The 27171-nt window shown below is 41.3% G+C and overlaps 3 protein-coding genes across 9 annotated transcripts; 1 reads left to right on the forward strand and 2 right to left on the reverse strand.

Moving 5' to 3' along the window:
* Positions 1-3805: 3805 nt before the first annotated feature.
* On the reverse strand, positions 3806-9586 carry LOC108252088. 2 transcript variants are annotated; one of them, XM_017443038.2, is made up of 4 exons: positions 9371-9586; positions 7894-8097; positions 4456-4481; positions 3806-4157 (listed from the first exon to the last, which is right to left on the reverse strand). In XM_017443038.2, exons 1-4 carry the CDS (start codon positions 9393-9395, stop codon positions 3936-3938), a joined length of 477 nt encoding a protein of 158 aa, XP_017298527.1. In that variant the 5' UTR covers positions 9396-9586; the 3' UTR covers positions 3806-3935. The 2 variants fall into 2 exon arrangements, with proteins under 2 accessions (XP_017298527.1, XP_017298528.1); XM_017443039.2 differs by lacking the exon at positions 9371-9586 and adding an exon at positions 8386-8675.
* LOC103506821 lies at positions 5426-19634 on the forward strand. Of its 2 annotated transcripts, XM_017443037.2 has the most exons (4): positions 5426-5597; positions 12769-17953; positions 18734-18827; positions 18950-19634. In XM_017443037.2, exons 1-4 carry the CDS (start codon positions 5486-5488, stop codon positions 19028-19030), a joined length of 5472 nt encoding a protein of 1823 aa, XP_017298526.1. In that variant the 5' UTR covers positions 5426-5485; the 3' UTR covers positions 19031-19634. The 2 variants fall into 2 exon arrangements, with proteins under 2 accessions (XP_017298526.1, XP_026677595.1); XM_026821794.1 differs by lacking the exon at positions 18734-18827 and having other exon boundaries at positions 5427-5597; positions 18856-19634.
* A 99-nt stretch (positions 19635-19733) lies between these two features.
* LOC103506822 (putative inorganic phosphate cotransporter) lies at positions 19734-26953 on the reverse strand. Of its 5 annotated transcripts, none has more exons than XM_026821803.1 (6): positions 26717-26953; positions 26013-26100; positions 24535-24687; positions 23979-24111; positions 21780-22018; positions 19734-20419 (listed from the first exon to the last, which is right to left on the reverse strand). In XM_026821803.1, exons 1-6 carry the CDS (start codon positions 26899-26901, stop codon positions 20180-20182), a joined length of 1038 nt encoding a protein of 345 aa, XP_026677604.1. In that variant the 5' UTR covers positions 26902-26953; the 3' UTR covers positions 19734-20179. The 5 variants fall into 5 exon arrangements, with proteins under 5 accessions (XP_026677604.1, XP_026677603.1, XP_026677602.1 ...); XM_026821802.1 differs by lacking the exon at positions 21780-22018 and adding an exon at positions 23084-23322 and having other exon boundaries at positions 26717-26883; XM_026821801.1 differs by lacking the exon at positions 19734-20419 and adding an exon at positions 21051-21381 and having other exon boundaries at positions 26717-26882.
* Positions 26954-27171: the final 218 nt, after the last annotated feature.

Genomic DNA, 27171 nt, shown 5'->3' on the forward strand with positions numbered 1-27171 from the left:
GAGATTGTTGCAGCTCCATCACCACTACTTTTGGAGATTGTTGTGAGTTCATGACTATTGGAGTTTGTCGTCGTAACTGCATGACCACTACTTTTGGAGATTGTCGCAACTGCATGATCAGTGCTTTTGGAGATTGTTGCAACTGCATGACCACTATTTTTGGAGATTGTCGCAAGTGCATGACTTTTGCTCACCTGAGTTTGATCAACAGTTGCATGCACGGCTTTATCTTTGGACAAAGGAGCTGTTTCACAAACAACAGCACGGTTGTTTGGCTCAGGAACATTTGTGGAGGGAGCACTGAGCAGATCTCTTAACCGGGAGCTTTGTGGTGCTGATGTGTATGGACTGTCTTGACCGTGTCCCTTTTTTGCTTCTGAAACAAAAATACAGCCTAGTTAGATTGGAGGGTAAGCGCGTCTACCTTGTAAGCACTAGGTCGCGGGTTCGATTCTCGCACGGGACGGATTTTATCCTATACATATAAGAGGTTCTTGGAACTGCTAACTTTCTCCTATCCTGTCTCTTTGCTACAATAAGGCTGAGAAGTGACAGTTTCCTCTATCAAACATGAACAAATCATTTTTTTTTTTTTAAAAAAAAAGAGGTTTGACAGAGGGAACTGTAATTGCTATGGTCTTATCGTCCCGAAATCGAAGAGAGAAGGAAGACAGGATAAGAGAAAGCCAGCCGTTCCGAGAACGAACATTATCCCATCAGGATAAAATCCGCCCCGGTCGGGAATCGAACCCGCGGCCTAGCGCTTACAAGGCCGACGCATTACCAACTAAGCTAACTAGGCTGGCATATAAACAAATCTGATTATAAGACTGGTTGACAACTTCTTTTTCCTCACTGAATTCGTACTCACGTTGGGTTATCTGTGTAGTTGTTTGTGGCACCGGTTTGTTACTGTTTGATTTTGATCGTGACTTTACAGCGAGTTCTAGTGGGTTGAGAAGGTAATATTCCATTAAGTCAGCCACAGACATTTGACCTGGAGTCCCTGGAGAGAAAAGAAAAAGGTGTGATTCAAAACTTGATGAAGTTGTGAGTGGGCAAGTGGGCATCCACAACAAAGGCCCAACCCTCAACCCTAGCCCCAATCCAGAAAAAAAAACAAAAAAACAAACAAACAATGCTAATGAATATAAGTGGCCTCAACATGTCCAGTTCCAACACTCACTGAAAATTATATTGAGCTTTCTGTGAGAAAACAAACAAACAAACAAACAAACAATGCTAATGAATATAAGTGGCCTCAACATGTCCAGTTCCAACACTCACTGAAAATTATATTGAGCTTTCTGTGAGGACTAATAATGGTCAATTGTTTTGTACAGGTACATTTTTGATAACATTCCAACCCCAAAATTTCCTAGTGTATCTAAAAAAGCAATAGGTTCCAGGCTCTGTTATGGACACACTGGTGCAGTTGCCAATAGTCCTCATTGTGGACACGTATAGACTCATTGATTGAAAAGAGTAGTTCTTTAGCACTCTTTCCACATCTCTATTTGCAAAATTATAAAAATGGACAATATCTAACAGGAAAATTTATAAAAAATCGACAATATTTAACACTTACCTTCAGGGTTTTTCTTTGCCAATGATGAGGGAGTCTGAGTTTTGGCGCGAGGCTTTCTTATTAGGAGGTCTGCAAAAGTGTTAATAATTACAGACTTCATTATAATTTGTCTGATAGGGGAAGCACCAAGATTTGGAAGCAAAAAACACTCCGATTTGATGAGTTGCACATGTACTTTCGATGTATTTTTCTGATTTGTAGATTCCGAATTCCGTGAACCACAAAAATTCGAGTGAGTAATCGATTATACTTTAGACAAGCAGCCTCCACCTGCTTGCGCGTCGCTGAGGCATGGCCGTATGAAGCATGGCCTTAGGTGACCGTAGCGTAACTTACCGTATCGTACCGCACCTGACTATACTTGACTGTACCTAATCGTATCTGACTGTTCCGTACCGTATCGTACTGTAGCTCACCGTACCGTATCGTACTTGACCGTACCTGACTATGTCGTATCGTACCTACCTGAACGTACCGTATCGTACCATATAAACAGGACCTGACCGTAACCTACCGTATCTGACCGTACTTGACCGTACCGTATCGTACCGTACTTAACTGTACCTCATGAACAGATAAGGTTTACCTGCCTCGGTGGTGTAGTGGTCAAGGCGCTCGGTATTTAGCTGACACCAGAAGAAACTAAAACTAAGCATGACATACTGCATCAAACCATGTATAGTATAGGTCTCCAATATAATCCATTTTGTGCCTTAGAATCTCAGATTGAAGGAAGTCTTGTGATACAAAAGTGGATCACACTGTACCACCAGCATAGTGACTGTGATACAAAAATTGATCACATTGTACACAATGTGTTAAAGAGGTTTTTGATAAGGAAACTGTAACTGCTAAGGTGTTATCATCCTGACACCAAATCACAGAGAGATGGAACGTATCGTACCGTACTTAACTGTACCTCATGAACAGATAAGGTTTACCTGCCTCGGTGGTGTAGTGGTCAAGGCGCTCGCCTGGTAAACAGGAGGGCGTGGGTTCAATCCCAGCCGAGGTATGGAATCCTCAATATAATTTGAGAATTTGACCACAATAATAGTAGTAGCCTACTGCTGGAGTAAAGGGACTTTTCAGTCCTATTTAGTGGTCAAGGCGCTCGCCTGGTAAACAGGAGGGCGTGGGTTCAATCCCAGCCGAGGTATGGAATTTTATCCTCAATGTAATTTGAGAGTTTGACAACAATAATAGTAGTAGCCTACTGCTGGAGTAAAGGGACTTTTCAGTCCTATGTGAGCAGTATAAATAAGCAACAATAATAGTAGTAGCCTACTGCTGGAGTAAAGGGACTTTTCAGTCCTATGTGAGCAGTATAAATAAGCACTATTATCATTATTATTATTATTACCTGACCGTACTTGACTGACCCTAACCGTGCCGTGCCATATCGTACCATACCTTATCTGACCGTAACGTACCATACTGTACTGTTTTACCTGACCATACTATTTTGGCACCATATTATACTTTTATTCGTTTTCGTCCCCAATTTGGGCACCACTGCGAGTTTTGAAAAATCTGTTCTTAGGATACCTTTACTTACTAAAAGGCAAGACAACTATCTTACTTACAAACTTCATGTAAATTGACCCACCCTTTTTGGCCATGGGTCGATTTTTAGTAGTTTTTTGGTCATAGTTTGGAAACTACTGCGAGTTTCGGAAAATCCGTTCTTAGTGGGCCTATTCAAATCAAAGTTTCATCAAAATTGTTCCAGCCGTTTCGGCTGTGCATTGATTATGCCATGGGTCGATTTTTAGTAGTTTTTTGGTCATAGTTTGGAAACTACTGTGAGTTTCGGAAAATCCGTTCTTAGTGGGCCTATTCAAATCAAAGTTTCATCAAAATTGTTCCAGCCGTTTCGGCTGTGCATTGATTATGAATGTGTCAGGGTTTACTCTTTTATAGATATAGATAGATTTGACATATAAAATGGATATCACAAAAATAAAGAAAATAATAAGAACCCTTTCTTATATACATATAAAAAATCATTTTTTTTTTTTTTCATAAAACAATAAAAATATGCCAAAATATCCACATCAAAAATAGTTAGCTTAGTTGGTAGTGCATCTGCCTTGTAAGTGCTAGGCCGCGGAAATCTAAATTAAAAAGAACCCCTTCTTATATACATATAAAAAATCATTTTTTTTTTCATTAAAACAATAAAAATATGCCAAAATATCCACATCAAAAATAGTTAGCTTAGTTGGTAGTGCATCTGCCTTGTAAGTGCTAGGCCGCGGGTTTGATTCCCGCCTGGGGCAGATTTTATCCTGATGGGATAATGTTCGTTCTCGGAACGGCTGGCAAGGTTCAACATACTTGTAGGTCACATTTTTGTTTTCAACTTACCTTTGGAAGGCTGTTGGTCAGCAGAAATTGCAGGAATCTTTTTTATTGTAACATGATTAGAAATAGTCAAGTCTTCTTTGGTGGAGCGGATAGCATTTGATGTGTCACTTTGCCCAGGAACTATTTTTGTCAATGTTGCCAACTGTTCGGAACTTTCCAGAAACATTTCCATTTTCCCTTTTGAGTGTTTTTTCCTTGTCTGGAAAAGAGTACAAGACAAAAGATTTTAACCCATTGATCCTGATGCACCAGCCTAAAAAATTTAAATTTCCTGATTTTTTTCAGGAATTTTTTAAGAATATTAAGTAAAAACACTAAAACACATTTACTTATTTCATAATTTTTTGAGGGATCTGAATTATTTTCCTATAAAATTGTGTGAACTTCATGGGGGGAACTTTTTTTTTTAAGTACCTAATCAGTCCCTGAGAAGCCTAGAGGAGAACCCCTGAGAGAGATTTTATAAACACCCTGTATATTTAAATGCATTAGCTTACCTTTTCACCATTCGTTTTGACATGACCTGTGCCTGACCGTACTTGACTGACCCTAACCGTGCCGTGCCATATCGTACCATACCTTATCTGACCGTAACGTACCATAGGCACCAAGATTTGGAAGCAAAAAACACTCCGATTTGATGAGTTGCACATGTACTTTCGATGTATTTTTCTGATTTGCAGATTCCGAATTCCGTGAACCACAAAAATTCGAGTGAGTAATCGATTATACTTTAGACAAGCAGCCTCCACCTGCTTGCGCGTCGCTGAGGCATGGCCGTATGAAGCATGGCCTTAGGTGACCGTAGCGTAACTTACCGTATCATACCGCACCTGACTATACTTGACTGTACCTAATCGTATCTGACTGTTCCGTACCGTATGAGGTTTTTGATAAGGAAACTGTAACTGCTAAGGTGTTATCATCCTGACACCAAATCACAGAGAGATGGAAGCTGCTGATAAAAAGATGAAATTTCTTGTGTAGGTAGGTATATGATATAAATTCTTGTATTGAGGTCTTTGAAAATGAACTTTTTTTAAAAAGGTTTTTGATAAGGAAACTGTAACTGCTAACGTGTTATCATCCTGACACCAAATCACAGAGAGATGGAAGGCAGGCCATTCCAAGAAAAAATATCTGTTTAGGATAAAATTTGTCCCAGGTGGGAACTGAACTGACAAACTAGCACTCATAAGGCAGATATGCTACCCTACAACTACTTGTATCTGGGCTGGCTAACTACCTCCCTTACATTTCACTAATATAAACCTTCAGCTGTGTTGATCAGTTAATAGAAATATAAGCTAATATTGATAAACTTTCACTGTCCATGTTTTACTAGGTTTTGCTCAGCAGTCCCGTCGATGTGCAATGTGTCGCACACCCATTCCTCACGATTACCACATTTCACTAATATAAACCTTCAGTTGTGGTTGATCAGTTAATAGAAATATAAGCTAATATTAATAAACTTTCACTGTCCATGTTTTACTAGGTTTTGCTCAGCAGTCCCGTCGATGTGCAATGTGTCGCACACCCATTCCTCACGATTACCTGGAGCGACCTGAACTAGTCCAAGTTCCCGAGCCTTCTAGTCTGGATAATGGCTACCAGTGGTTCTACGAAGGACGAAATGGTAAGACCTTCATAATCATTACTTTCTTTGATAAATGTATAAAGTTAATTATTTAATTTTGGTATGAAGCCCAACCTTACGTGCCACTGTAGAGTTCAAATTGGTATAGGAAGGTACCTAAACAAAGCTTCATAACATTTCTATTATTAGTCTTTGATTAACAACTATCAATATTGATGCAAGTTTGGTTAGTTCAATATAATGGATATTTTATTTTATAATTTTTATTTTTCTTGAGGGAAAATTAGAAAACCTACCTAATTAAAACCCAATTAAATTTGGTGTTGAATCTTGATTATGGACTGTTAGGAATAAAGCTGCATGAATCTGAAATAAATATTAGAGCCAGACATGAGATCTCCCCAACCCTCAACCATTCACCTTCTTCAGGTGGCTGGTGGCGCTATGAAGAGCGCATGTGTGAAGAAATCGAACTAAAATATTCTCTGAACCCGAAAGAGCCATTCGAAATTTTGATCTGTGGTCAAATGTACGTGGTGGACTTTACCCACATGATCCAGTATGCTAAACATCATCCAAGCAGGAGTCGGAAGATTAAACGTGAGCTGTTGGACAAGGTTGGCACCGTCAAGGGGGTTGCAGGGATTCATTGATTTTATTATTGAATGAAATTTTGATCTGCGGTCAAATGTACGTGGTGGACTTTACCCACATGATCCAGTATGCTAAACATCATCCGAGCAGGAGTCGGAAGATTAAACGTGAGCTGTTGGACAAGGTTGGCACCGTCAAGGGGGTTGCAGGGATTCATTGATTTTATTATTGAAATTGAATTTGCCAATTAAAATTGACTGAAATTTTATACCTCTAGTATCTCCCTTATAAAAAAATGTTGGAAATTCATTGATGATGATTTTGATGATAAATTGCTGCTGTGTAAATGTCAGAAAAGAAAGTGCTCTTTGTAAAACTTACAAAATATGAGTTACTAGGTTTTCAATTTTGACATGAAACTTGTAGGGTAGACTACTCCAAATAATGTAAGGGCCACTTTTTTACCCTTTATGTGTTGAAGCTTCTTATTGAGTTCAACAGACTTTTTTTTAACATACCGTAAACAATTGGTGGCCAGTACATTGTTTTGTGTACCTACTGTACTTTTTTCTGGATTTATTTATTTAAATGTAACATACCGTAAACAATTGGTGGCCAGTACATTGTTTTGTGTACCTACTGTACTTTTTTCTGGATTTATTTATTTAAATGTTATTACTTTTTGTTCTTTAGACCAGAATCTCCTTTGTTTTAAGGTGTAAAATATCTATCTTGCTCTCTCTCTCACTCACTCTTCTGGGATCTCTTCTTTTTGCTCTTTGAAATGTCTAATATGTATTTATTTTTATTTTATATAACTTATTTAACTTCTTGATTATTCATATATGGGAAAGATCCTTTTAAGGGTTGATCCTAGTTAGCTTTGTATGATTATATTTACCTATGAGGAGTTGTAGATAGGTAATTCTGAGGTGCCAATGCAGCCTTTGTATTTTTATGCTTTGTTTTGTATCTAGCCAATCTTGTGAGGATATCATAGGCGGTTCTTGCCTAAATTTTTGGGGGGGCTTGATTTTGAAGGTACACCTTCAAAATTTTGATTTAGCTTTATGTAAAAAATCCTAGTTAGCTTTGTATGATTATATTTACCTATGAGGAGTTGTAGATAGGTAATTCTGAGGTGCCAATGCAGCCTTTGTATTTTTATGCTTTGTTTTGTATCTAGCCAATCTTGTGAGGATATTATTTGAGGCAATACTCATAATATGTATGTGAGCATTAGCAGAGAAAAAGCACCCAATAAAAAAATAATGAAATTTGACAAGAGTTTCTTTAGGTGTTTGTTTAGACTGCTCTGTTAAAGTTACGCCTATTTAATCTTTTCTCTTTCTTCCGAACGAATTTTATAAATCGTAGCAAATTGTGTCTTTCAACTTGTGTTTACTCCAATAAAAAAAAAAAAAAATGTTTTGGTACAGTACATATTTGTTTGTTGGATTATTTTCCCTCTCGGGTGAAATGAAATAGTTTATTTTGTTGCAGATATTATCATTGCTTATGTTTTGGATATTTCTTGTAATCCGATTTGTACCTTGTGATCTGATTAAAACCTCGTCTACTCCCTAGGAAACTCACAAGTTTGAGAGATATGGTTGTCCAAACACAAACCAAATGCAAAATCCTCGTTTTGTAAAACTTAGCACTCACTTGGTTTGTTCAATAAACTATTTCATTTCTCTCTGGTGTGTTTGGACAGGTTGGTGGCAATACGAGACATGACCTGTGGTGACATCTCTTTCTTCCGTCGCCTTGTCAATGTTATCCTCACAAGGATCATTGTCAAACAAATTTATCAGCTCAAAGTCGTCACTACATGATGCATCGTCATTGTTTAATTCATCTCTCAGCACATCGTACAATTCAGCAGAATTGTCAAACAAGCTTTTAGGTCTCTCCATTTTTTTTCTATTTTCAGCAGCTATTTCTGTAACAAATTTAAGGCCATTTTTTGAGGTGTTGTCAGCAAGCAGGTGAAGGTATGTTCTAGGTAAAAATCAGGGTAAACTGAAGGCCATTTTTTTTGAGGTGTTGTCAGCAAGCAGGTGAAGGTATGTTAGGTAAAAATCAGGGTAAACTGGAACTTTACCAAAAATCAGTTCCTCGTTCCTGATCTGATAAGGATAAATTTTGCCCTGGGTGATATTTGAACCCACCACATAATGCTTGAAAGTTGGGAGCTGTTATTCTAAGCTAAGAATGTTAGTTTACTTACCAAGTTCATTTTAGACGGGACATGAAGGAACTGGTAAGGTTTTAGAACAGACCTGGAGATCATAGAAACTATGATGGTTGACCATTTACACTTCGCAGAGCTTCAATATTGCAGAAAGTACAAGGCCACTATCAAACGAAACTGACGGTCCGTACCGTACAAGAGCAAACTGCCAAATAAATTTTTCTGGAAAATGCACCCATATTTAAAGACAAAGTGCAGCTTACGGAAAAATCGATAAAATGGCTGCTCCTGATTGAATAGTTCTCACTGTTCACCGGTAGATAGCACCACATCACGCATTTGAGCTGGGTGGGTGGAAGTGGAATCTAAGGACCCCTCGACCTCCTTTTATCAGAGATTGGTTGGAAATGTTGGAATATAACAGCGTCATTTTATTTTAAATGCCACCAATGATGGTACTATCACCAATAGTGGTAATATCACCGATGATGGTACTATCACTAATAATGCTACCATCACCAACAATGGCACTATCGCCAACAGTGGTACTATCACCAGAAGTGGCACTATCACCAATAATGGCACTATCACCAAAAATGGTCGAATCAGAACCGTATAGTCCTGCAGGGCTGTGGTTTTGAATTGTTTTGTCACTTTTGGAAACCGTCGCGACTGCATGCCTATTGCCCACCACATATTGCTTGAAAGTTGGGAGCTGTTATTCTAAGCTAAGAATGTTAGTTTACTTACCAAGTTCATTTTAGATGGGACATAAGGAACTGGTAAGGTTTTAGAACAGACCTGGAGATCATAGAAACTATGATGGTAGACCATTTACACTTCGCAGAGCTTCAATATTGCAGAAAGTACAAGGCCACTATCAAACGAAATTGACGGTCCGTACCGTACAAGAGCAAACTGCCAAATAAAAGTTTTCTGGAAAATGCACCCATATTTAAAGACAAAGTGCAGCTTACGGAAAAATCGATAAAATGGCTGCTCCTGATTGAATAGTACTCACTGTACACCGGTAGATAGCAGCACATCAAGCATTTGAGCTGGGAGGGTAGAAGTGGAATCTAAGGACCCCTCGACCTCCTTTTATCAGAGATTGGTTGGAAATGTTGGAATATAACAGCGTCATTTTATTTTAAATGGTTGAACTAAAATATGAATTAATTTTTAAATCCAAATAGAATAAAAGGCGAAAGGAGTCAAAACTTATTGGTAAAAATCAAAAATGTGCTAATGCGTTCTTCTCATTTTTCAAGTTTGGAGAATTGAGGATGTGCTGCTCTCTATCGGATAAAGTTGGAACTTGGTTATCGGATTTCAAAATGTAAACAAAAAAAAATAAAAAATACAATGTTGCCAGATGGAAATTTATTTAAGACAAATTTGGGAAATTTTGAGCTCATGGGAATTTTTATTTGTGTCCCACGTAATCTCCCTGAAAAAAAAAAAAAAAAAAAAAAAAAAAAACGAATAAAAGGAGAAAGGAGTCAAAACTTATTGGTAAATGCGTTCTTCTCATTTTTCAAGTTTGGAGAATGGAAAATTGAGGATGTGCTGCTCTCTATCGGATAAAGTTGGAACTTGGTTATCGGATTTCAAAATGTAAACAAAAAAAAAATACAATGTTGCCAGATGGAAATTTATTTAAGATAAATGTGGGAAATTTTGAGCTCATGGGAATTTTTATTTGTGTCCCACGTAATCTCCCTGAAAAAAAAAAAAAAAAAAAAAAACGCAAAAAAAATTTTTTTGTTTCCCCCTTTAAAAAAAAAAAAAAAAAAAAAAAAAAAAACACGTCAACATGATTTTATTGGTTTCGCCCTGTAAACAGACAGAAATTTCACAGAGTTCCCAGTTCTCACAGCACAACCAACAATAAAATCATCCTACCTACATAATAGGTCATAGGATAAAAATTGAAGAGTGGATTCCAAGGTTTAAGATACGTTTGTCATCCACACAGAGCCAGGGCTGTATCCAGAATTTTGTCGAGGGAGAGGGGAGTGTAAAAACAGTACTGGGGGGGGGGATGCTGCAAATTTTCGAAGTTTGACCTACAGTAGGGCAAACTCGACTTTGTCACTGTCTGAAGTCACAAGTCAGAGAGGAAATATAGCTCCCAACTTCTCTCTTCTCTATCAGAGACTTCCTGGATGCTTTGATATCTGACCTCTCTCGATTCATGCTAATCTCGGCAGAATGTCAACACCCAACTCAAATGAACTGCGGAGAAGTTCTCGAATCCAGCAACAAATCTCCACAGTAGACAGGCAGACAGCTTCAACTACTGTTGCAGCAAATCCTAGTCAAACACATGGTAAGATTTCATTGATATTTACTTAATAATAAAATGTTTTCTCTTTAGGCAGAAAGATAGGAATCTTGAAAAGTGTGCCACAGTTGCAACAATTTTGAGAAGAGGAAAGAAAACAACACTGCTTTAGGTACTACTGTAGCTTCAAATCCAAACATCTAACCGATTCCTTTTGTCAGCAAACAATTAGTTTTTCTTTACAACTATATTTTTTAGCTAAATCCCCTTTAGTCACAACTTAGGGTTGTGGTTGTTTATTTTGGGTCATTAGGAAGCTATAAGTTTGAAAACTCATTTCTGCATTTATTTTACAGTTTTGCATTCAAACGACACGTCTGGAGACAGCCATCACTATGAAACTGAGCCCTTGGAAGTATCCCACAATTTAGCTGAGGCTTTGAGAGAATCGACACTACACGAGGGAGAAGATGGAGCTGCAAATTCAATGCGGGGACTTTTTTAAAAAAGTTTTAATCTGGCAACGCTGCTACGTGGAATTTTTACTTTTTATTTTTCTCGAATTTCTCGTTTTGCTGAATTACTGAATGAAAGTTGAAAGTTGGGTTTGGGTTTTTCCACCTAATTTATCTTTATCCAATATCCACAGGGCTCTCTGAAAGTTCTTTAGAGTTCTACAATCTAGGTAAATGACACTTATTATTTACCTACCCAGTTGCTTTTATCAGTCTTTAGGTTTTAGGTAGGTACTTTACCAGCTCAAGTTCTATCACTCACTCTTCTGGGATCTCTTCTTTTTGCTCTTTGAAATGTCTAATATGTATGTATTTATTTTTATTTTATATAACTTATTTAACTTCTTGATTATTCATATATGGGAAAGATCCTTTTAAGGGTTGATCCTAGTTATAATTCAACGCGGGGACTTTTTAAAAAAGTTTTAATCTGGCAACGCTGCTACGTGGAATTTTTACTTTTTATTTTTCTCTTTTTTCTCGAATTTCTCGTTTTGCTGAAAGCTGAACTTACTGAATGAAAGTTGAAAGTTGGGTTTGGGTTTTTCCACCTAATTTATAAATTTATCTTTATCCAATATCCACAGGGCTCTCTGAAAGTTCTTTAAAGTTCTACAAACTAGGTAAATGACACTTATTATTTACCTACCCAGTTGCTTTTATCAGTCTTTAGGTTTTAGGTAGGTACTTTACCAGCTCAAGTTCTACTGGTTCATATCAACATTTTAACATTGCACAATCAATATTTTTGAGTCTCAAGTGCTATCAGTTCAACGTGTGAGTACTTTGTCACTGTCTGAAGTCACAAGTCAGAGAGGAAATATAGCTCCCAACTTCTCTATCAGAGACTTCCTGGATGCTTTGATATCTGGCCTCTCTCGATTCATGCTAATCTCGGCAGAATGTCAACACCCAACTCAAATGAACTGCGGAGAAGTTCTCGAATCCAGCAACAAATCTGTGCTATCATTTCAACGTGTGAGTACTTTGTCACTGTCTGAAGTCACAAGTCAGAGAGGAAATATAGCTCCCAACTTCTCTCTTCTCTATCAGAGACTTCCTGGATGCTTTGATATCTGACCTCTCTCGATTCATGCTAATCTCGGCAGAATGTCAACACCCAACTCAAATGAACTGCGGAGAAGTTCTCGAATCCAGCAACAAATCTCCACAGTAGACAGGCAGACAGCTTCAACTACTGTTGCAGCAAATCCTAGTCAAACACATGGTAAGATTTCATTGATATTTACTTAATAATAAAATGTTTTCTCTTTAGGCAGAAAGATAGGAATCTTGAAAAGTGTGCCACAGTTGCAACAATTTTGAGAAGAGGAAAGAAAACAACACTGCTTTAGGTACTACTGTAGCTTCAAACAGAAGTGACATGCTCAGAAATGATGGGGCCAGAAGTGATGAAGTATTGAGAAGTGACATGACCACAAATGAAGTGTTGAGAAATGACGGACCTAGAAGTGACGGGTCTACTCCCTAGGAAACTCACAAGTTTGAGAGATATGGTTGTCCAAACACAAACCAAATACAAAATCCTTGTAAAACTTAGCACTCACTTGGTTTGTTCAATAAACTATTTCATTTCTCTCTGGTGTGTTTGGACAGGTTGGTGGCAATACGATGACCGGACGTCGGCGGATCTCGAGCTCAACTATCAGAACGGCGAGCGTCTGTTTGAACTTCTCATAGCTGGCAACATCTACATGATCGACTTAGACGATATGGTCCAATACCGCAAGGTGGATCCAGTCAAAAAGCGACGCATCAAGCGGGACATGTCACTGAACTCGGCGCGCATCAAAGGAATCGCCGGATTGCGCTTGGGCGCATCCGAAGCGGTTCCGGAAGTTTCAGAAGTCCCCGCGTTACCGGAACAGAACCGGTTGATGATGGACCACAACTACAGCCTGATACCTGTCGTTCCACTGCGGCGCGCGCGGATTCAATCATCCATACTCGGAAACCGCACGGATGGCGTGTGGTACGCTGACGATCCGGTTGCCGCAAGCATCGACGATAGTTCCCGGCACGATCACTTCTACACGCGACGCGAAGCGTTGGAACAGCTCTCGGATCCCAACCGGTTTCACCATCTCGTCCGGCAGGGGAGCGTTCTCAACGAAATCTTCCACCTGCTCCGGTTTGCATTTCGAGACGTCCGCCATCTGTTGAGCAACCTCCGCAACCGGTTCCTACCGTGGCGTATCAGCGTGCGGACGGCGAGGCGGTTGGAACTCGCTTCCTTCCTGAGGAGTCTCCTAGTCACGTTGGATATCCAGGTCATGTATCCACTGTTCCTGGAGTTCAGTCGCCTCATTCAGGAGAGACTCCGCATTTCTCATCAGACGCGACAAGACGAGTTCCTGGTGCATTTGAATAACGACGCGTTGGAGAAGGCGCGGCTTTGTGCGCGTCATAGCGTGTCGCCGGATTATGTGAACCTAGCGCAGACTGCGTTGTATCGCCATGGAGACAGTACCCCGGGACCAAGTGGTGTAACGCCTCGACCTCAAGCTCCTAGCGTGCAATCATCAGGACGCCGAAGGAGTACAACTAGCAGTTCTGGAGAAATGCCAAGGAGTCAGGCAGCGACCGATGCCCAAACGTCCAGTACCTTGGAAGACCTGATCGCTCAAATGTACGAGACGGGCACGCCTGATGGCGCCCAACGGGCTGAGGCACTTTTCCTTTATCTAGCCGAAGTGAGGATCATGTTGAATACAACTCTGCTGCGGATTGATGAGGAGCGGGAAAACGAAACACCGATGGAACGAGAAGAGGAGAATTATTTCCTCTCGTTTGATACGTGGAGTCATATGGTGAGAATGGTTCAGATGGTACTCGGGTTTTGTGGTGTCCCCGAGTTTGCGGAAGATTCAGCGAGTGAAGATCTTTCCTTACCACCCGGTAGTGATTCTGTGTTACCTGAAGCAGCTAGTGACTCGGACTCTGTGTTACATGAGAGAGCGCGAGACTCTGTGTTACCTCAAGGTAGGGACGTATCTAACACTATTTTATCTCAGACGCCTAGGAACATACTTGAGTCTAGGGACGAATTACCTGACTTAGCGCGGGATTTCAATGTGATAAATGTTACCAGTGTACAACCTGATGTAGACCAAGCAGGAAGCTCACCAATACCCGATTCTCGCTTTCGCGATTTGTCCGATTCGGGGTACAGTGCGAACAATTGTCACTGCCCAACCTGCTCGTATGGCAGCCTCCCTCAAGGAGGTTTTGTGTGTAATTTCAACTACCAACAGTCCTGTTTGAATCCCCCCGATATTGAAGGCCAGCAAGAAAGTTCTGATCAGGATGGAAGTCCTTATCAAGACAGAGGTTCTGAATTTTATCCGGAAAGAGGCTTCCATCCGAACAGAAGTTCTGAATTTCACCCACGGAGAAGTTCTGATTTTTATCCAGACACATTCCCCACATTTCACCCAGGAAGGAACGCTCAGTACCCAGCGTCCGAATACAGCAATGACGCGGGTTATCCGGGAACCAATTGGAGTACCACGTGGAGTGCGTCGGATTTAGACAGCGACCGCACGTCGACGGCAGTCATGCCAAGCAGCGTCGATTGGGACGAAACGGACTCGGCGCGAAGTGACGGAGAGAACGTTTCCGGGAGTGACGTGGAAACTCGAAGTCATCCGAGAACCGACGTCCCGAGAAGTGATTTTGAAATCGCCTGGGCGGCTGTGAGTGAGACTCCAAGAGATGTGACCAGAAATGAATTAGAATTATTGAGAAATAATGTGTCGAGAAATGGAGTATTGAGAAGTGACATGCTCAGAAATGAAGTTCATAGAAATGATGGGGCCAGAAGTGATGAAGTATTGAGAAGTGACATGACCACAAATGAAGTGTTGAGAAATGACGGACCTAGAAGTGACGTAAGGGCGGGTCACGTGACGTGTGGAATATGCGCGATGGAGATCTGTTCCAACGCGGGCAACAATAGTAGTAACAACGGCAGACGCTGCTGGTTGTACGAATGCTATGAGAGAACCTATAGGGGTGCTCGAAGAGGTAGACGTAATGGGAATACTGACACTTGCGACAACGAACATGTTGACAATAGTAATAGCGATCACAATGCTGAAAGTACCCTTAGGGCTTGTTGTCTCGCCAACGAAAATGTTGGGTTCACTGATACCACTAGCTATAACAGTACTTGTAACGACTTTAATTGTCATTGTAATCCCACTTGTGATAGAGTGTGCGAAGCTTCTGCGCAACCAGCGCAAAGGTCATACAACGGTCCGTGTGACACCATTGCTCAAAACAGTGTTCATGAAGGTCCCGCCTTACCCATTCAAGGAACTGTGATAAACAGGAGTCGCCTGAACAGTCGAAATCAAGGTGACGTTGTTAGTAGACGTTTACCAAATACTAGTCAATCCATTGGCGCTGCTTGTACAGATGCAAGTCATGTTGGAAACCACGAGTCCATGCCTTATCAAATAGGTGAAGCTAGTCCATGCTCTAATCTAACGCCCGACGAATCAATCCCACTTTCTGATGATTCTGTAGCGATTAGTCCTAAGACCAACTCTGGTAGACAGATGGAAGCCTTGTTGGATAATTCTGACGCGTACAGATCAAACAACAGTGGTAACGGAAGAGACAATCTACAACCTGGGGAAAGAGAAGGAACCTCAAGAGCTAACCAAATGGCTACGCCAGTTGCGGAAGTATCTTATGAACCAAATGCAAATGGGACTCGTGTTGAATTCAGAGGACACCGTGGAGAATCTTCTGCAAATGGAGGTTTTAGCGAGAAGTTCGGTCTTGTGGATGGAAATCGGGACATGGACGATGGTCGTGGAAGAGGAATCCCATTTGATCACCAGTATTCGTCCGTACAGGAAAGGACGCGGATGGATTGTGGTGAGCATTCGAATAAGACTGAAAGACGCGATGGCCAAACAAGATCTAATGACCGTAGAGGTATCGTTGGTCAAGTTCCACAAAAGAGTACTCCAGGGTATGGTCATACTCCTAGAAGTGCAGGAGACGAATATACGAACCATAGTGAGCGATTGACCAATGATGACCAAACTGCGACCACTGCAACCAATCACAGCGACAACGCACCAATCAGATCACACAATGTTTACGATGAAAGCCACGCCCCTTTGTATGTAAGTGAAGACGACAGCGAAATGCTTCTGACGAGTGAATCCACTGGAGAGGCGGATGTTCCTCGCGGTAGACTGAGGACCTCTTCAAGAACCAATCGACAGGGGCATTGCCAACATCCGAGAAATCGCGGGAATTCAAGAAATCATGAAAATCCCAGGATTCCTGGAAGTCAACACATGACCAATTCCAACCTTTCCCAGCGGGGTAGAAGTGATTCAATCTCAGTATCCAATGACGGTGTATCTCGACAATCCGCACGTTTTGGCAACACTGTATTTCAAGAAGACGGCAACACCGCGGACGCGTATTTCCACAATGACGGGTCCGGTGCTTTTATTTCGCACTGCACATACCACGAGTTGCACTCTAGCTATACGCATGCATGCCCCATGTCCGACACTCCGTACGCGGACACGCCGTACGATTTGGTAACGTACGCGCCTCTCGGCAACACTGTACCGGACGCCCCCGAGGCGGAGCGAGACGGGTTCCTATTGGTCGACACGGATCCATACACGGACGCAGCGTATCAAATGCCGGACGGGTATCAACGCTATTCGGAACCAAATGAGTATGTGTACAGAAATGTACCGTACGATAGTATCGCGTCTTCGCATCCGTGTGCGGAAAATCGGGGGAACTTTTCCGAAGCGGAATCTCGCGCGAGAACCGCATACGATAATTTCGGGTTCGAAGATATTCTGAGTCATTCCAATTTGTCTTTCAACGCGAAAGTGTTTGTGCCGAAACATGCGGCGACCTCTGGCGGAACTGGAGAGAGATCGGATGATTCTAATGTGATGCATTCGAATGAAGCCTCTGATGGGCGTGCCAATGGTGAACCGTCCTTGAGCAGTGACAGAGATAAAGAAGCAGCTGACGTTGGTGATAATGGAAATGTGTATGCTAGAGAATTCGCTGACAGCGGTGTCGATAGCCTCGATAGGAATTCCTTTGACAATCTTTGTGACTTGAGCGATGAAACCAACCAAAGAGGCCAGTCAGCTACGACAGCCAGGCAACACCAAAAACTGCGACAAGAGCAACAAAAACAGCAGCAAAGGCACCAACAACAACAGCAACGCGATGTTGGGAAATCGAAAAAGCTGTCACCGACAGCGAACCGAGATAAAACGAAAACACCCGAGGCCAATGAAAACGCCCAATATGCCGGTGAGATTCACGGTGAAGATAACGGCGGGAAAGATGCAGAAAAAGACGAAGAAGGAGCTAACGGTGGATTTGACGAAACGGGAGAATTCGATGAAGATGATGCCAAATACAACGCAAAGAACCGTTCACAGAAAAATTCCAACAGAGATGGTGCGAAAAACGGGATGATAGACAGTGCGAACCAAAGTGGCACAGAAAGCAGAACTAATAAATACTGTGCACCGAACGGCACAAATGAAGCAATGGATGAAAATGGTGCGAAAAATATTGACGCCAGACCAGTCGAAAGCCTCACAATAAACGACCATAACTATGCGGCCACAACAAAACACCAACCACTGACGCGACAAGATAGTGAACACTCGTACGCGTGCAAGAAACTCAAGTCAAGCCGTACCAAAAGCGTCGATAAGGGCGAAAATCGTACGAAAAACGGCGATAAGAGTAAGAAAAGCGTCGATAAGAAATTGGCGGATTTTATCCTAAGCAGATAGCGGCTGGCTTCCTCCTATCCTGTGTTCCTTATGACTTCGGTGACTGTGTTCCTTGCGGCAAACGAGAGGGCAATTTACGTCTCAAATTACTGGGGAAGAAAGATTTGATGAGAAAGAAGAGGACACGGAAAGTAAAGTAAGTAAGTATGACTTCGGTTTCGTTCGATAAGACCTCAGCAGTTACAGTTCCCTCCTTCAAACTTCTAAATCTCAAGGGAGGACTTTTGGCACCTTGTACCTCCTTCTAAGGCACAAATAAGCCTCCTTTAAACCATGTCCTTAAAGTTCTATTAAAAAACTCCTTGAAATACTCGAGAGTACTCGATTTCTAATTCAATTGCAATAAAATGTGCTCTTTGCGGCCTCGGAGATACAAATAAGCGAATAAAAAGGAGGAAGTGGAGAAGAAGAAGAGGAGGAGAAGAAGAAGAAGAAGAGGAGGAGGAGGAGGAGGAGAAGAGGAGGAGGAGGAGGAGGAGGAGAAGAAGAGGAGGAGGGAAGAAAACGTTCATGGGTAGCGAAGGAAAAACAGGATTTGCCTTCATAAAAAACCTCCTGCGAAAGCCATTGTGAGTATTTTCCTGTGGTCTCTGTATTTCGTGGGATGTACAGCAGGGACAGAATACAGGGATGTGTTTTTGGACCATTATGTCTAAATCTAAATCAAGAAGAAGCAACCAGAAACAAAAGGGGCGAGAACCGGAAAACTAGATAGTGGGTTCGATGCCCACCCGTGGCGGATTTGATAAGAAAAACATGGGTGAGAAATGTGCAGTTAATACGGAGCATGCTTACTCGAAACACTCGGAGGGAGCATCGTCGCCGTTTGATCACGAGTATGCCAAGGCCTGGAATGAGAATCTCCCGATAAGAAAAACATGGGTGAGAAATGTGCAGTCAATACGGAGCATGCTTACTCGAAACACTCGGAGGGAGCATCGTCGCCGTTTGATCACGAGTATGCCAAGGCCTGGAATGAGAATCTCCTGGTGGACCAGATGAACTATTTGACTCTTCAGGAGTCCGAAGAGGAAGATGATGATTTGTAGAAGAAGGAAGAAATCAACAAGAGGTTTCGTAATTCCGTACCAGAAAAGCTGGACCAAAAATTTCCGAACCGATTCTAATATTTTCTCATTGTATAGGTTCAATTATGTGACAAAAGATCTAACCAGATCGCAGTGACCAAGGGCGTTTATTAAAGCCGATGGCCCTACTTATACCAATAGGTTCAATTAACAAAAAATATAGACCGATATTGACACAAAACCACATTAAGCTGTGTCCACACAGTCGACCGGCCATCGATCGACGAGGTGAATCTGTGTTGTCGAGGACGGTTTCAGTCGACATCAATCAACGAACACGCCTTAAAAGAGTTGGTGATTCAATATTTATATCATTGTGATATTTGTGAAATACATATTCAATTAAGTAAGAATAAGAATATTGTGCAATGTAGTTCCATACATATTTAGATACATAGATTGTGTATGTAGGTATTTCCATTTTGACATGCCAGGAAAAGGTTAAGTTAGCCCTTGAACCAATGACAGTTCTTTTTTATTATCTACCTACATAATATTATTCATATAACAATATTCCTAAATATATTTTTTAAGTTCTCAGTAGTGATATTTCAGTAAATTGAAATTGCCTATTTATTTTTTATTTAAATTATTTAGGGGAGGGGATCATAATTTCTTTCTTCTACACGTGGAGGAAAAAAAAAGAGAAGAAGCAGTAAAAAAGTCCATTTTTTTTAAACTATTTTACAGAATAGACAACATGTTTTATTGGTGTCTATCAAAATACACACAAAAGCTATTTACAATGAAAAATAGAAATCAAGTTTAAAACAATCGCCTGCAGCGCGAGATGTGGGAATCGTCAGTTCCAAGTAGAACACAGAAGTAAGGTAACGTTGAACTTGACTCTTATCTGGACGGGTGACGTGGGATTCACAGTTTCTCTCTCTCCCTATCTTAATCTTCCTCTTTTATCTCTCTCTCCCTCCCTTTCTTTCATTCTCCTTCTCTTTAATTATAATCTCCCTTTTCTTATCTCCTCCTCTCTTAATATTTTTCTCTTTTATTCCTCTCCTTCTCTCTTTACTTCTTTCATCTCAATCTTTCTCTTTCTTAATCTCCTCCCTCTCGTAATCTTTCTCTCTTCTTCCTCTCGTTCTCCCTCACCTCTCATTCTTTCACATAGGACTCGTTATTTTCTCCGCCATCTTGTTTCTTGCCGGCGCCATTTTCCTTCAGGCTGGCGCCATTCGGTTGGGCTCCGGCAGTAAGTGCCTTCTTCTCCTTCATTAGGAGGGGTTCGTTCCATTCTTGTATTTCGCCAGAGCCCATGAAACAGTAGATGATGTTTGTGATGAGCATGACGAAGAAGGCTGTCCAGAATACCACTCGCCATTCTAGTAGTGTTCCCTGGAATGACAGAAAAAGTTGGTGTTAATTTAAAGAAAGGATTTTGCGAAAATCTAAACCGATCCTGAGATATGATCAATTTTTGATCGCTAAAATCTCCATAAGAAATACACGGGAAATAATATTATTCGTATAACAATATTCCTAAATATATTTTTTAAGTTCTCAGTTGTGATATTTCAGTAAATTGAAATTGCCCATTTATTTTTTATTTAAATTATTGAGGGGAGGGGATCATAATAAAAAGAGATGAAGCAGTAAAAAAGTCCATTTTTTTAAAACTATTTTACAGAATAGACAATATGTTTTATTGGTGTCTATCAAAATACACACAAAAGCTATTTACAATGAAAAATAGAAATCAAGTTTAAAACAATCGCCTGCAGCGCGAGATGTGGGAATCGTCAGTTCCAAGTAGAACACAGAAGTAAGGTAACGTTGAACTTGACTTTTATCTGGACGGGTGGCGTGGGATTCTGGATTCAGAGTTTCTCTCTCTCCCTATCTTAATCTTCCTCTTTTATCTCTCTCTCCCTCCCTTTCTTTCTTTCATTCTCCTTCTCTTTAATTTTAATCTCCCTTTTCTTATCTCCTCCTCTCTTAATATTTTTCTCTTTTATTCTTCTCCTTCTCTCTTTACTTCTTTCATCTCAATCTTTCTCTTTCTTATCTCCTCCCTCTCGTAATCTTTCTCTTTTCTTCCTCTCGTTCTCCCTCACCTCTCATTCTTTCACAAAAGAATCGTTATTTTCCCCGCCATTTTCTTTCTTGCCGGCGCCATTTTCCTTCAGGCTGGCGCCATTCGGTTGGGCTCCGGCAGTAAGTGCCTTCTTCTCCTTCATTAGGAGGGGTTCGTTCCATTCTTGTATTTCGCCAGAGCCCATGAAACAGTAGATGATGTTTGTGATGAGCATGACGAAGAAGGCTGTCCAGAATACCACTCGCCATTCTAGCAGTGTACCCTGGAATAATGGAAAAAAATATATTTAAAGGATTACTAGTTACTAGCTTGATATTTTTATGCAATAGATGGCGTTGGTGATTGTAAACAGTGCATTTCGAGTTAAAATTGTATGGGTGCCCGATAACTATTATGATTATGCAATGTGCAATACATTCTGTTCTGTTAAACTCGGTTGCAGTTAAACTCGGTTGCAGTTAAACTCTCGGATTAAGCAATCTGATTGATTGATTAAAAAAAAAAAAAAAAAAAAAAAAAAACTAAAATTTCAAGCAGGCAGATTGTTTAAACCGAGAGTTTAACTCAAACGGAGTTTAAAATCACTTTCTGGCCCCCGGCCTTATAAAAATAAAAAGCCGAAGATCCGAAGGAAAAAAAAACAACAGAAAAAACACTCACGTTGGGTGTAAGGACGCCGACCAAATACGGAGAGACAGTGCCGGACAGGGCGCCAATGCCGCCGACCAGGGCCATCAGCGTGCCGGCATAGTTCGGGCTCAGATCTAGCGCGTTCACTTTGAGACTCGGTAGAAAGGCGCCCATTGTGCCCATACCTAGGGTGAAGGATACTGTGACCGCCAGGCGGTTGCAGCCGGAGTAGGAGGCCGCCAGAATACCGAGACCTGGTCCCACCGAGGCTGAAAAATCAAAGGGAGACGTTAACGTAGGGCCCGATAAAATTGTCCGCATTTTATAGGTAACAGAATTACAGATCTGTTTGGCCAGCCACTGATCAGGTCTACCTGATAGTGTGTGGGCTCATCAGGTGTCAGGTACACCTGATCAGGTGGCCTGATGAGGTCTACCTGATAGTGAGTGGCTGGCCTTTGTTTGATAAAGATTAAGGGTTTACAGTCGCTATACCTACTGTTGTTGAGATTGTATATATAACTGTTGAGATTTTTTTTTTTTTTTTTTTTTTTTTTTTTTTTTTTTAAGGGGTTTGAAGGGGGGCCATTCTAGCAGTGTACCCTGGAATAATGGAAAAAAATATATTTAAAGGATTACTAGTTACTAGCTTGATATTTTTATGCAATAGATGGCGTTGGTGATTGTAAACAGTGCATTTCGAGTTAAAATTGTATGGGTGCCCGATAACTATTATGATTATGCAATGTGCAATACATTCTGTTCTGTTAAACTCGGTTGCAGTTAAACTCGGTTGCAGTTAAACTCTCGGATTAAGCAATCTGATTGATTGATTAAAAAAAAAAAAAAAAAAAAAAAAAAAAAAAAATGACGATGTATGCGGGAGAGAAATGTTCCTCTCTCAAACTCTCAACCAACATTTTGAGTTTAGTTTATGTTTTTAGTTTGATAACTATGCAGCTAATAGGGAGCGCGCGGAGCGACCGTATTTATTTTTATTATTTTCTAAAAGTTCGGCCATGCCTTTTCTACAAGTTTGGCCCTGCCTCGGGATGAACTAGCGGGATTCCGGAGCCAAGCGACGGAATTCAGCTAGTAGGTACATAAATACCTACTAGTCTTACTATATTATGTCTATGTCTTCGACTCCAAATTGTATGAATGCCTGGTATATATTTTAAGTATGCAATGTGCAATACACTGCCGTTCGGCAAATATTTCCCTAGGTTTCGCAAAGAAATCTGGATTTCTATGTACCATAATATTACCCTACATACGGGGCTTGAAAATAATACCTAATGAATAATTTAAATTAAAACAAAGAAGACACTCACGTTGGGTGTAAGGACGCCGACCAAATACGGAGAGACGGTGCCGGACAGGGCGCCTATGCCGCCGACCAGGGCCATCAGCGTGCCGGCATAGTTCGGGCTCAGATCTAGCGCGTTCACTTTGAGACTCGGTAGAAAGGCGCCCATTGTGCCCATACCGAGGGTGAAGGATACTGTGACCGCCAGGCGGTTGCAGCCGGAGTAGGAGGCCGCCAGAATACCGAGACCTGGCCCCACCGAGGCTGAAAAATCAAAGGGAGACGTTAACCTAGGGCCCGATAAAATTGTCCGCATTTTATAGGTAACAATTACAGATCTGTTTGGCCAGCCACTGATCAGGTCTACCTGATAGTGTGTGTGCTCATCAGGTGTCAGGTACACCTGATCAGGTGACCTGATGAGGTCTACCAGATAGTGAGTGGCCGGCCTTTGTTTGATAATGATGTCCTAGTCTGTTTATTATAGCTTGGAATGCGACAGTCTCAAAATTTAGACAAAGCCACAATAGATACTTACATCAAATACAACAGAGTTAACGATCTACAATAGATTTTAGGATACCAATACTTCACATGTAGGGTCTAAAGTTAATGGATATTTGGGTAGATACCAATAATTATCTTGATGACTGGCGAAAATACCCAGTTAATGGTTTTTCTAGTTGAGAGACAATGAGACACAGGTAAATTAAACTGAAGCTATTAGTGGTATAACAGTGGAGTGTCGTGAAACAAATAAATTGCGGACAAACCGACAAACTCACCTATTTTGACGAATAATTTGCGGACTAACTCACCGATTGTGACGAATAATTCGCGGACAAACTCACTTATTGTGACGAATAATTTGCGGAGAACTCATCTAGGTATTGTGAGGAATAATTTGCGGACAAACTTACCTATTGTGAGGAATAATTTGCGGACGAAAGTGACGGACCAGTTCTTCTTGGAGATGAGGAAATCTACAATCCATCCTGATAGGATACCCATGAGCCACATGAGGAGTAGAGGGAGAGCTGAGAGAATGCCGTTCTAGAAATAGAAACAAATTCAATTATTAAATACACAAATGAATAAATTTAAATAAGGGATTTTGAATGCATACTTAAATGCTTCTCACAAACATCGTTCCCCGATTATTACACCTAGACAAACATTATGACCTGACCCGGACTCGAACCACCAACCTCCAGATCCAAAGTCAAACGTGTTAACCACTGCACCACTGAGGTTGTGGGAGCTGCATCTAGTCAAGATTACTTGGCCCGTCCCGAATCACAGTGAACCATCATGAGGACTTGTGCTTTTCTTTTGAAGCATGATAAACCCTTTGTAACCTCCAGCTAGCCAGGCTGGTTAGGGTTTGGCTGCTCTGATCCCTGTTTATAGTCCTCCAGCAAGACACTGGTCTGCTCCCTGTTTAAGGTCCCCGAGAAATTTCTTTCGTTCACTTACACTAGTGATGGAGAAGTGTAACACATCCTTCATATACTTGGGCAGGTCCGTGACTATGGTGAACAGGCCAAAGTCATGTCCTATTTGAGCTATGATGAGACCGATAACAGGGGCGGAAGTGGCGATCTTGCCCCATGGGGTGGGCGGCAGATTCTGGAAGGAGAAAATGAACCGATTAGACTTGTGCATAACTGCTAAGGGAGATAAAGGGCTTCAGGAGTACACAGCTTGTAAGTTTTGTGTTCTATTGTACTGCATACGACACGGTTTTGCAATGAAGTTTGAAATTTTTAGCCAGCACTGCCACGTTGCCTTAATTGCATTTACGTTTAATATTTTTTTTTAAAGAGGTCTGACAGAAGGAACTGTAACTGCTATGGTCTTATCATCCCGAAATCGAAGAGATGGAAGACAGGATAGGAGAAAGCCAGCCGTTCTGAGAACGAACATTATCCCATCAGGATAAAATCCGCACCGGGCGGGAATCGAACCCGCGGCCTAGCGCTTACAAGGCAGACGCACTACCAACTAAGCTAACTAGGCTGGCTACGTTTAATATTGATCTGACAAAACCTGCAGTCAAGGTGTAAATAGACAGACCTATATGTAATTATGTATAGCTCTCAGTTTAAACTACGTACATGAGTGTACGCACTATGCAGTTCGACTGCACAATGTAGTCTATACGACATTTTTGCAGTGTAAAGCAGAATGAGAAGAGGCAGATTATACTATGTAGTAGGGTTGCCAGACGTCCCGTAATTCCCGGGACGTCCCGTATTTTGGGCACTTTTCAAAATGTCCCGTACGGGACACGCGTGTCCCGTATTTTCCCCAGTTTCACCTCTCCTCCGGTAATTAATCTTTACCAATGTAACAAATTGAAATTTTCTGTAGCACGCCGGATTCGAACCCCGGTCTCCATATCCTGGATAAAAAAGGTTAAAAAAGCTGCTTGTCCCGTATTTTCATCCAAAATCCCGTTTTTTTTTTACGTTTTAGGTCGCTTGTCCCGTTTTGGGCTGAAACAGGAAAACATCGAGATAGCAATAATTAATAATTACCTAATCTAAAATATTTCAAAATACCTAATAACATTGTACTTAGTCAGAAAGAATACGTAGCTCTTTTAGATAATAGCAAGCAAAACAAAGTAGATGAATAAATAAATAGGTAAGTGGAAAAAAGGCAAGTACAAAATATTTTACATTACAAGATTCAGCAAGTTTAAATTACGTACATGAGTGTACGCACTATGCAGTTCGACTGCCCAATGTAATCTATACGACATTTTTGCAGTGTAAAGCAGAATGAGAAGAGGCAGATTATATTATGTAGGTATCTAACCTTCAACCAATGGCATTCTCGGCCACCCAACCCTCGTCTCACCTGTTTCGTCTTCTGCTTCAAGTGTCCCATCTATGTAGGTATCTAACCTTCAACCAATGGCATTCTCGGCCACCCAACCCTCGTCTCACCTGTTTCGTCTTCTGCTTCAAGTGTCCCATGGTTTCCAGCAAGTATCGCCGCTCATAGTCGCTCAGATGCGTTGACTTGGAGGGGTCGGTAAGTGTACTATTTATTCGCCCACCTAAAAAACGTACCATTTATTGGCCCACCTGTACCATACGCCACATAATGCGTTGACTCGGAGGGGTCGCTAGACGCGAAGGTCATCCAGAGCGCAAACCAGGCGAGGCCGACTGCTCCAAATACGTAGAAGACGCTGGTCCAGCCTCCAAGGTAGCGGATTAGGAGACCACTGACCGCCATGGACACCACGTTGCCGATTTGAGCACCAGTGCTATTCAAAAATTGTAGTCATAAAAACAAATATTAGAAAAATAAATGTGGGCAGGTGGGCTAATAAATGGTACGTTTTTTAGGTGGGCGAATAAAAGGTACACTTACCCTAGATACCTAATTACAGTAGAAGGATAAAAGGTTTCCTTCTCTCTTCGATTTCGAGGCGATAAGACCTCCTCTGTTAGTTCCTTGTATGTTTTTTTTTTCTTTTTTGGCACCTGCCAAAAAACATAGCAGGTGTTCAGGTTTAGCTCGGGGGTTTTCCAATCTCTGGAATCTTATTAACCGTGTATGGTTTTGCAAAATTTATGCACGCCCCCCGGGGCTCGGCGATTATACCTAATTTGATTTTTTTGGAAAATTCCTGGAGGGGTCGCTAGACGCGAAGGTCATCCAGAGCGCAAACCAGGCGAGGCCGACTGCGCCAAATACGTAGAAGACGCTGGTCCAGCCTCCAAGGTAGCGGATTAGGAGACCACTGACCGCCATGGACACCACGTTGCCGATTTGAGCACCTAGCGGAGGAAAAGGGAAAACATGTAGGAAACAAAACAGCATCATCAATTTTCATAGAATTCATGCTGGTAATGGTTGGAACGGCCTACTGTCCGCAGTGTTAAAGGAAAAAAAAAATGTTACCTCTCCAAGAAGGGACATTATTTATTCAGGATATTATTTGTCGAATTTAAAGTTCGACTCGCGAGGGAATCGAACCCGCGACCTAGCGAGTACAAGGCAGACTCTCTCGGCAATGTCAACAATATCATCTGCCATTAGTATTACTGTATTGCTCTGTTGTTCGTTTACCAGGCGATGTAGCATGACATTATT

The sequence above is a fragment of the Diaphorina citri genome, unplaced genomic scaffold, assembly GCF_000475195.1.
Source record: "Diaphorina citri unplaced genomic scaffold, Diaci psyllid genome assembly version 1.1 scaffold264, whole genome shotgun sequence".
In the NCBI taxonomy this organism is placed as follows: Eukaryota; Metazoa; Arthropoda; class Insecta; order Hemiptera; family Psyllidae; genus Diaphorina; species Diaphorina citri.

Excerpts from the sequence above, each read along its gene's own strand:
- LOC103506821 (XM_017443037.2), top strand. The coding sequence starts at position 5,486 with ATGTGTCGCACACCCATTCCTCACGATTACCTGGAGCGACCTGAACTA. Across the intron at positions 5,598-12,768 it reads GTTCTACGAAGGACGAAATG|GTTGGTGGCAATACGATGAC; the intron begins GTAAGACCTTCA and ends GTGTTTGGACAG. Across the intron at positions 17,954-18,733 it reads AAGAAAAGCGTCGATAAGAA|AAACATGGGTGAGAAATGTG; the intron begins ATTGGCGGATTT and ends ATTTGATAAGAA.
- LOC108252088 (XM_017443038.2), bottom strand. The coding sequence starts at position 9,395 with ATGTGCTGCTATCTACCGGTGTACA. Across the intron at positions 4,482-7,893 it reads AGAAAGAGATGTCACCACAG|GTCATGTCAAAACGAATGGT; the intron begins GTCATGTCTCGT and ends GGTCAGGCACAG. Across the intron at positions 4,158-4,455 it reads TCAAAACGAATGGTGAAAAG|ACAAGGAAAAAACACTCAAA; the intron begins GTAAGCTAATGC and ends ACTCTTTTCCAG.
- LOC103506822 (XM_026821803.1), bottom strand. The coding sequence starts at position 26,901 with ATGATGCTGTTTTGTTTCCTACATGTTTTCCCTTTTCCTCCGCTAGGT. Across the intron at positions 26,101-26,716 it reads TGGATGACCTTCGCGTCTAG|CGACCCCTCCAAGTCAACGC; the intron begins CGACCCCTCCAG and ends TAGTACACTTAC. Across the intron at positions 20,420-21,779 it reads TCGGCGTCCTTACACCCAAC|GGAACACTACTAGAATGGCG; the intron begins GTGAGTGTTTTT and ends CTGTCATTCCAG.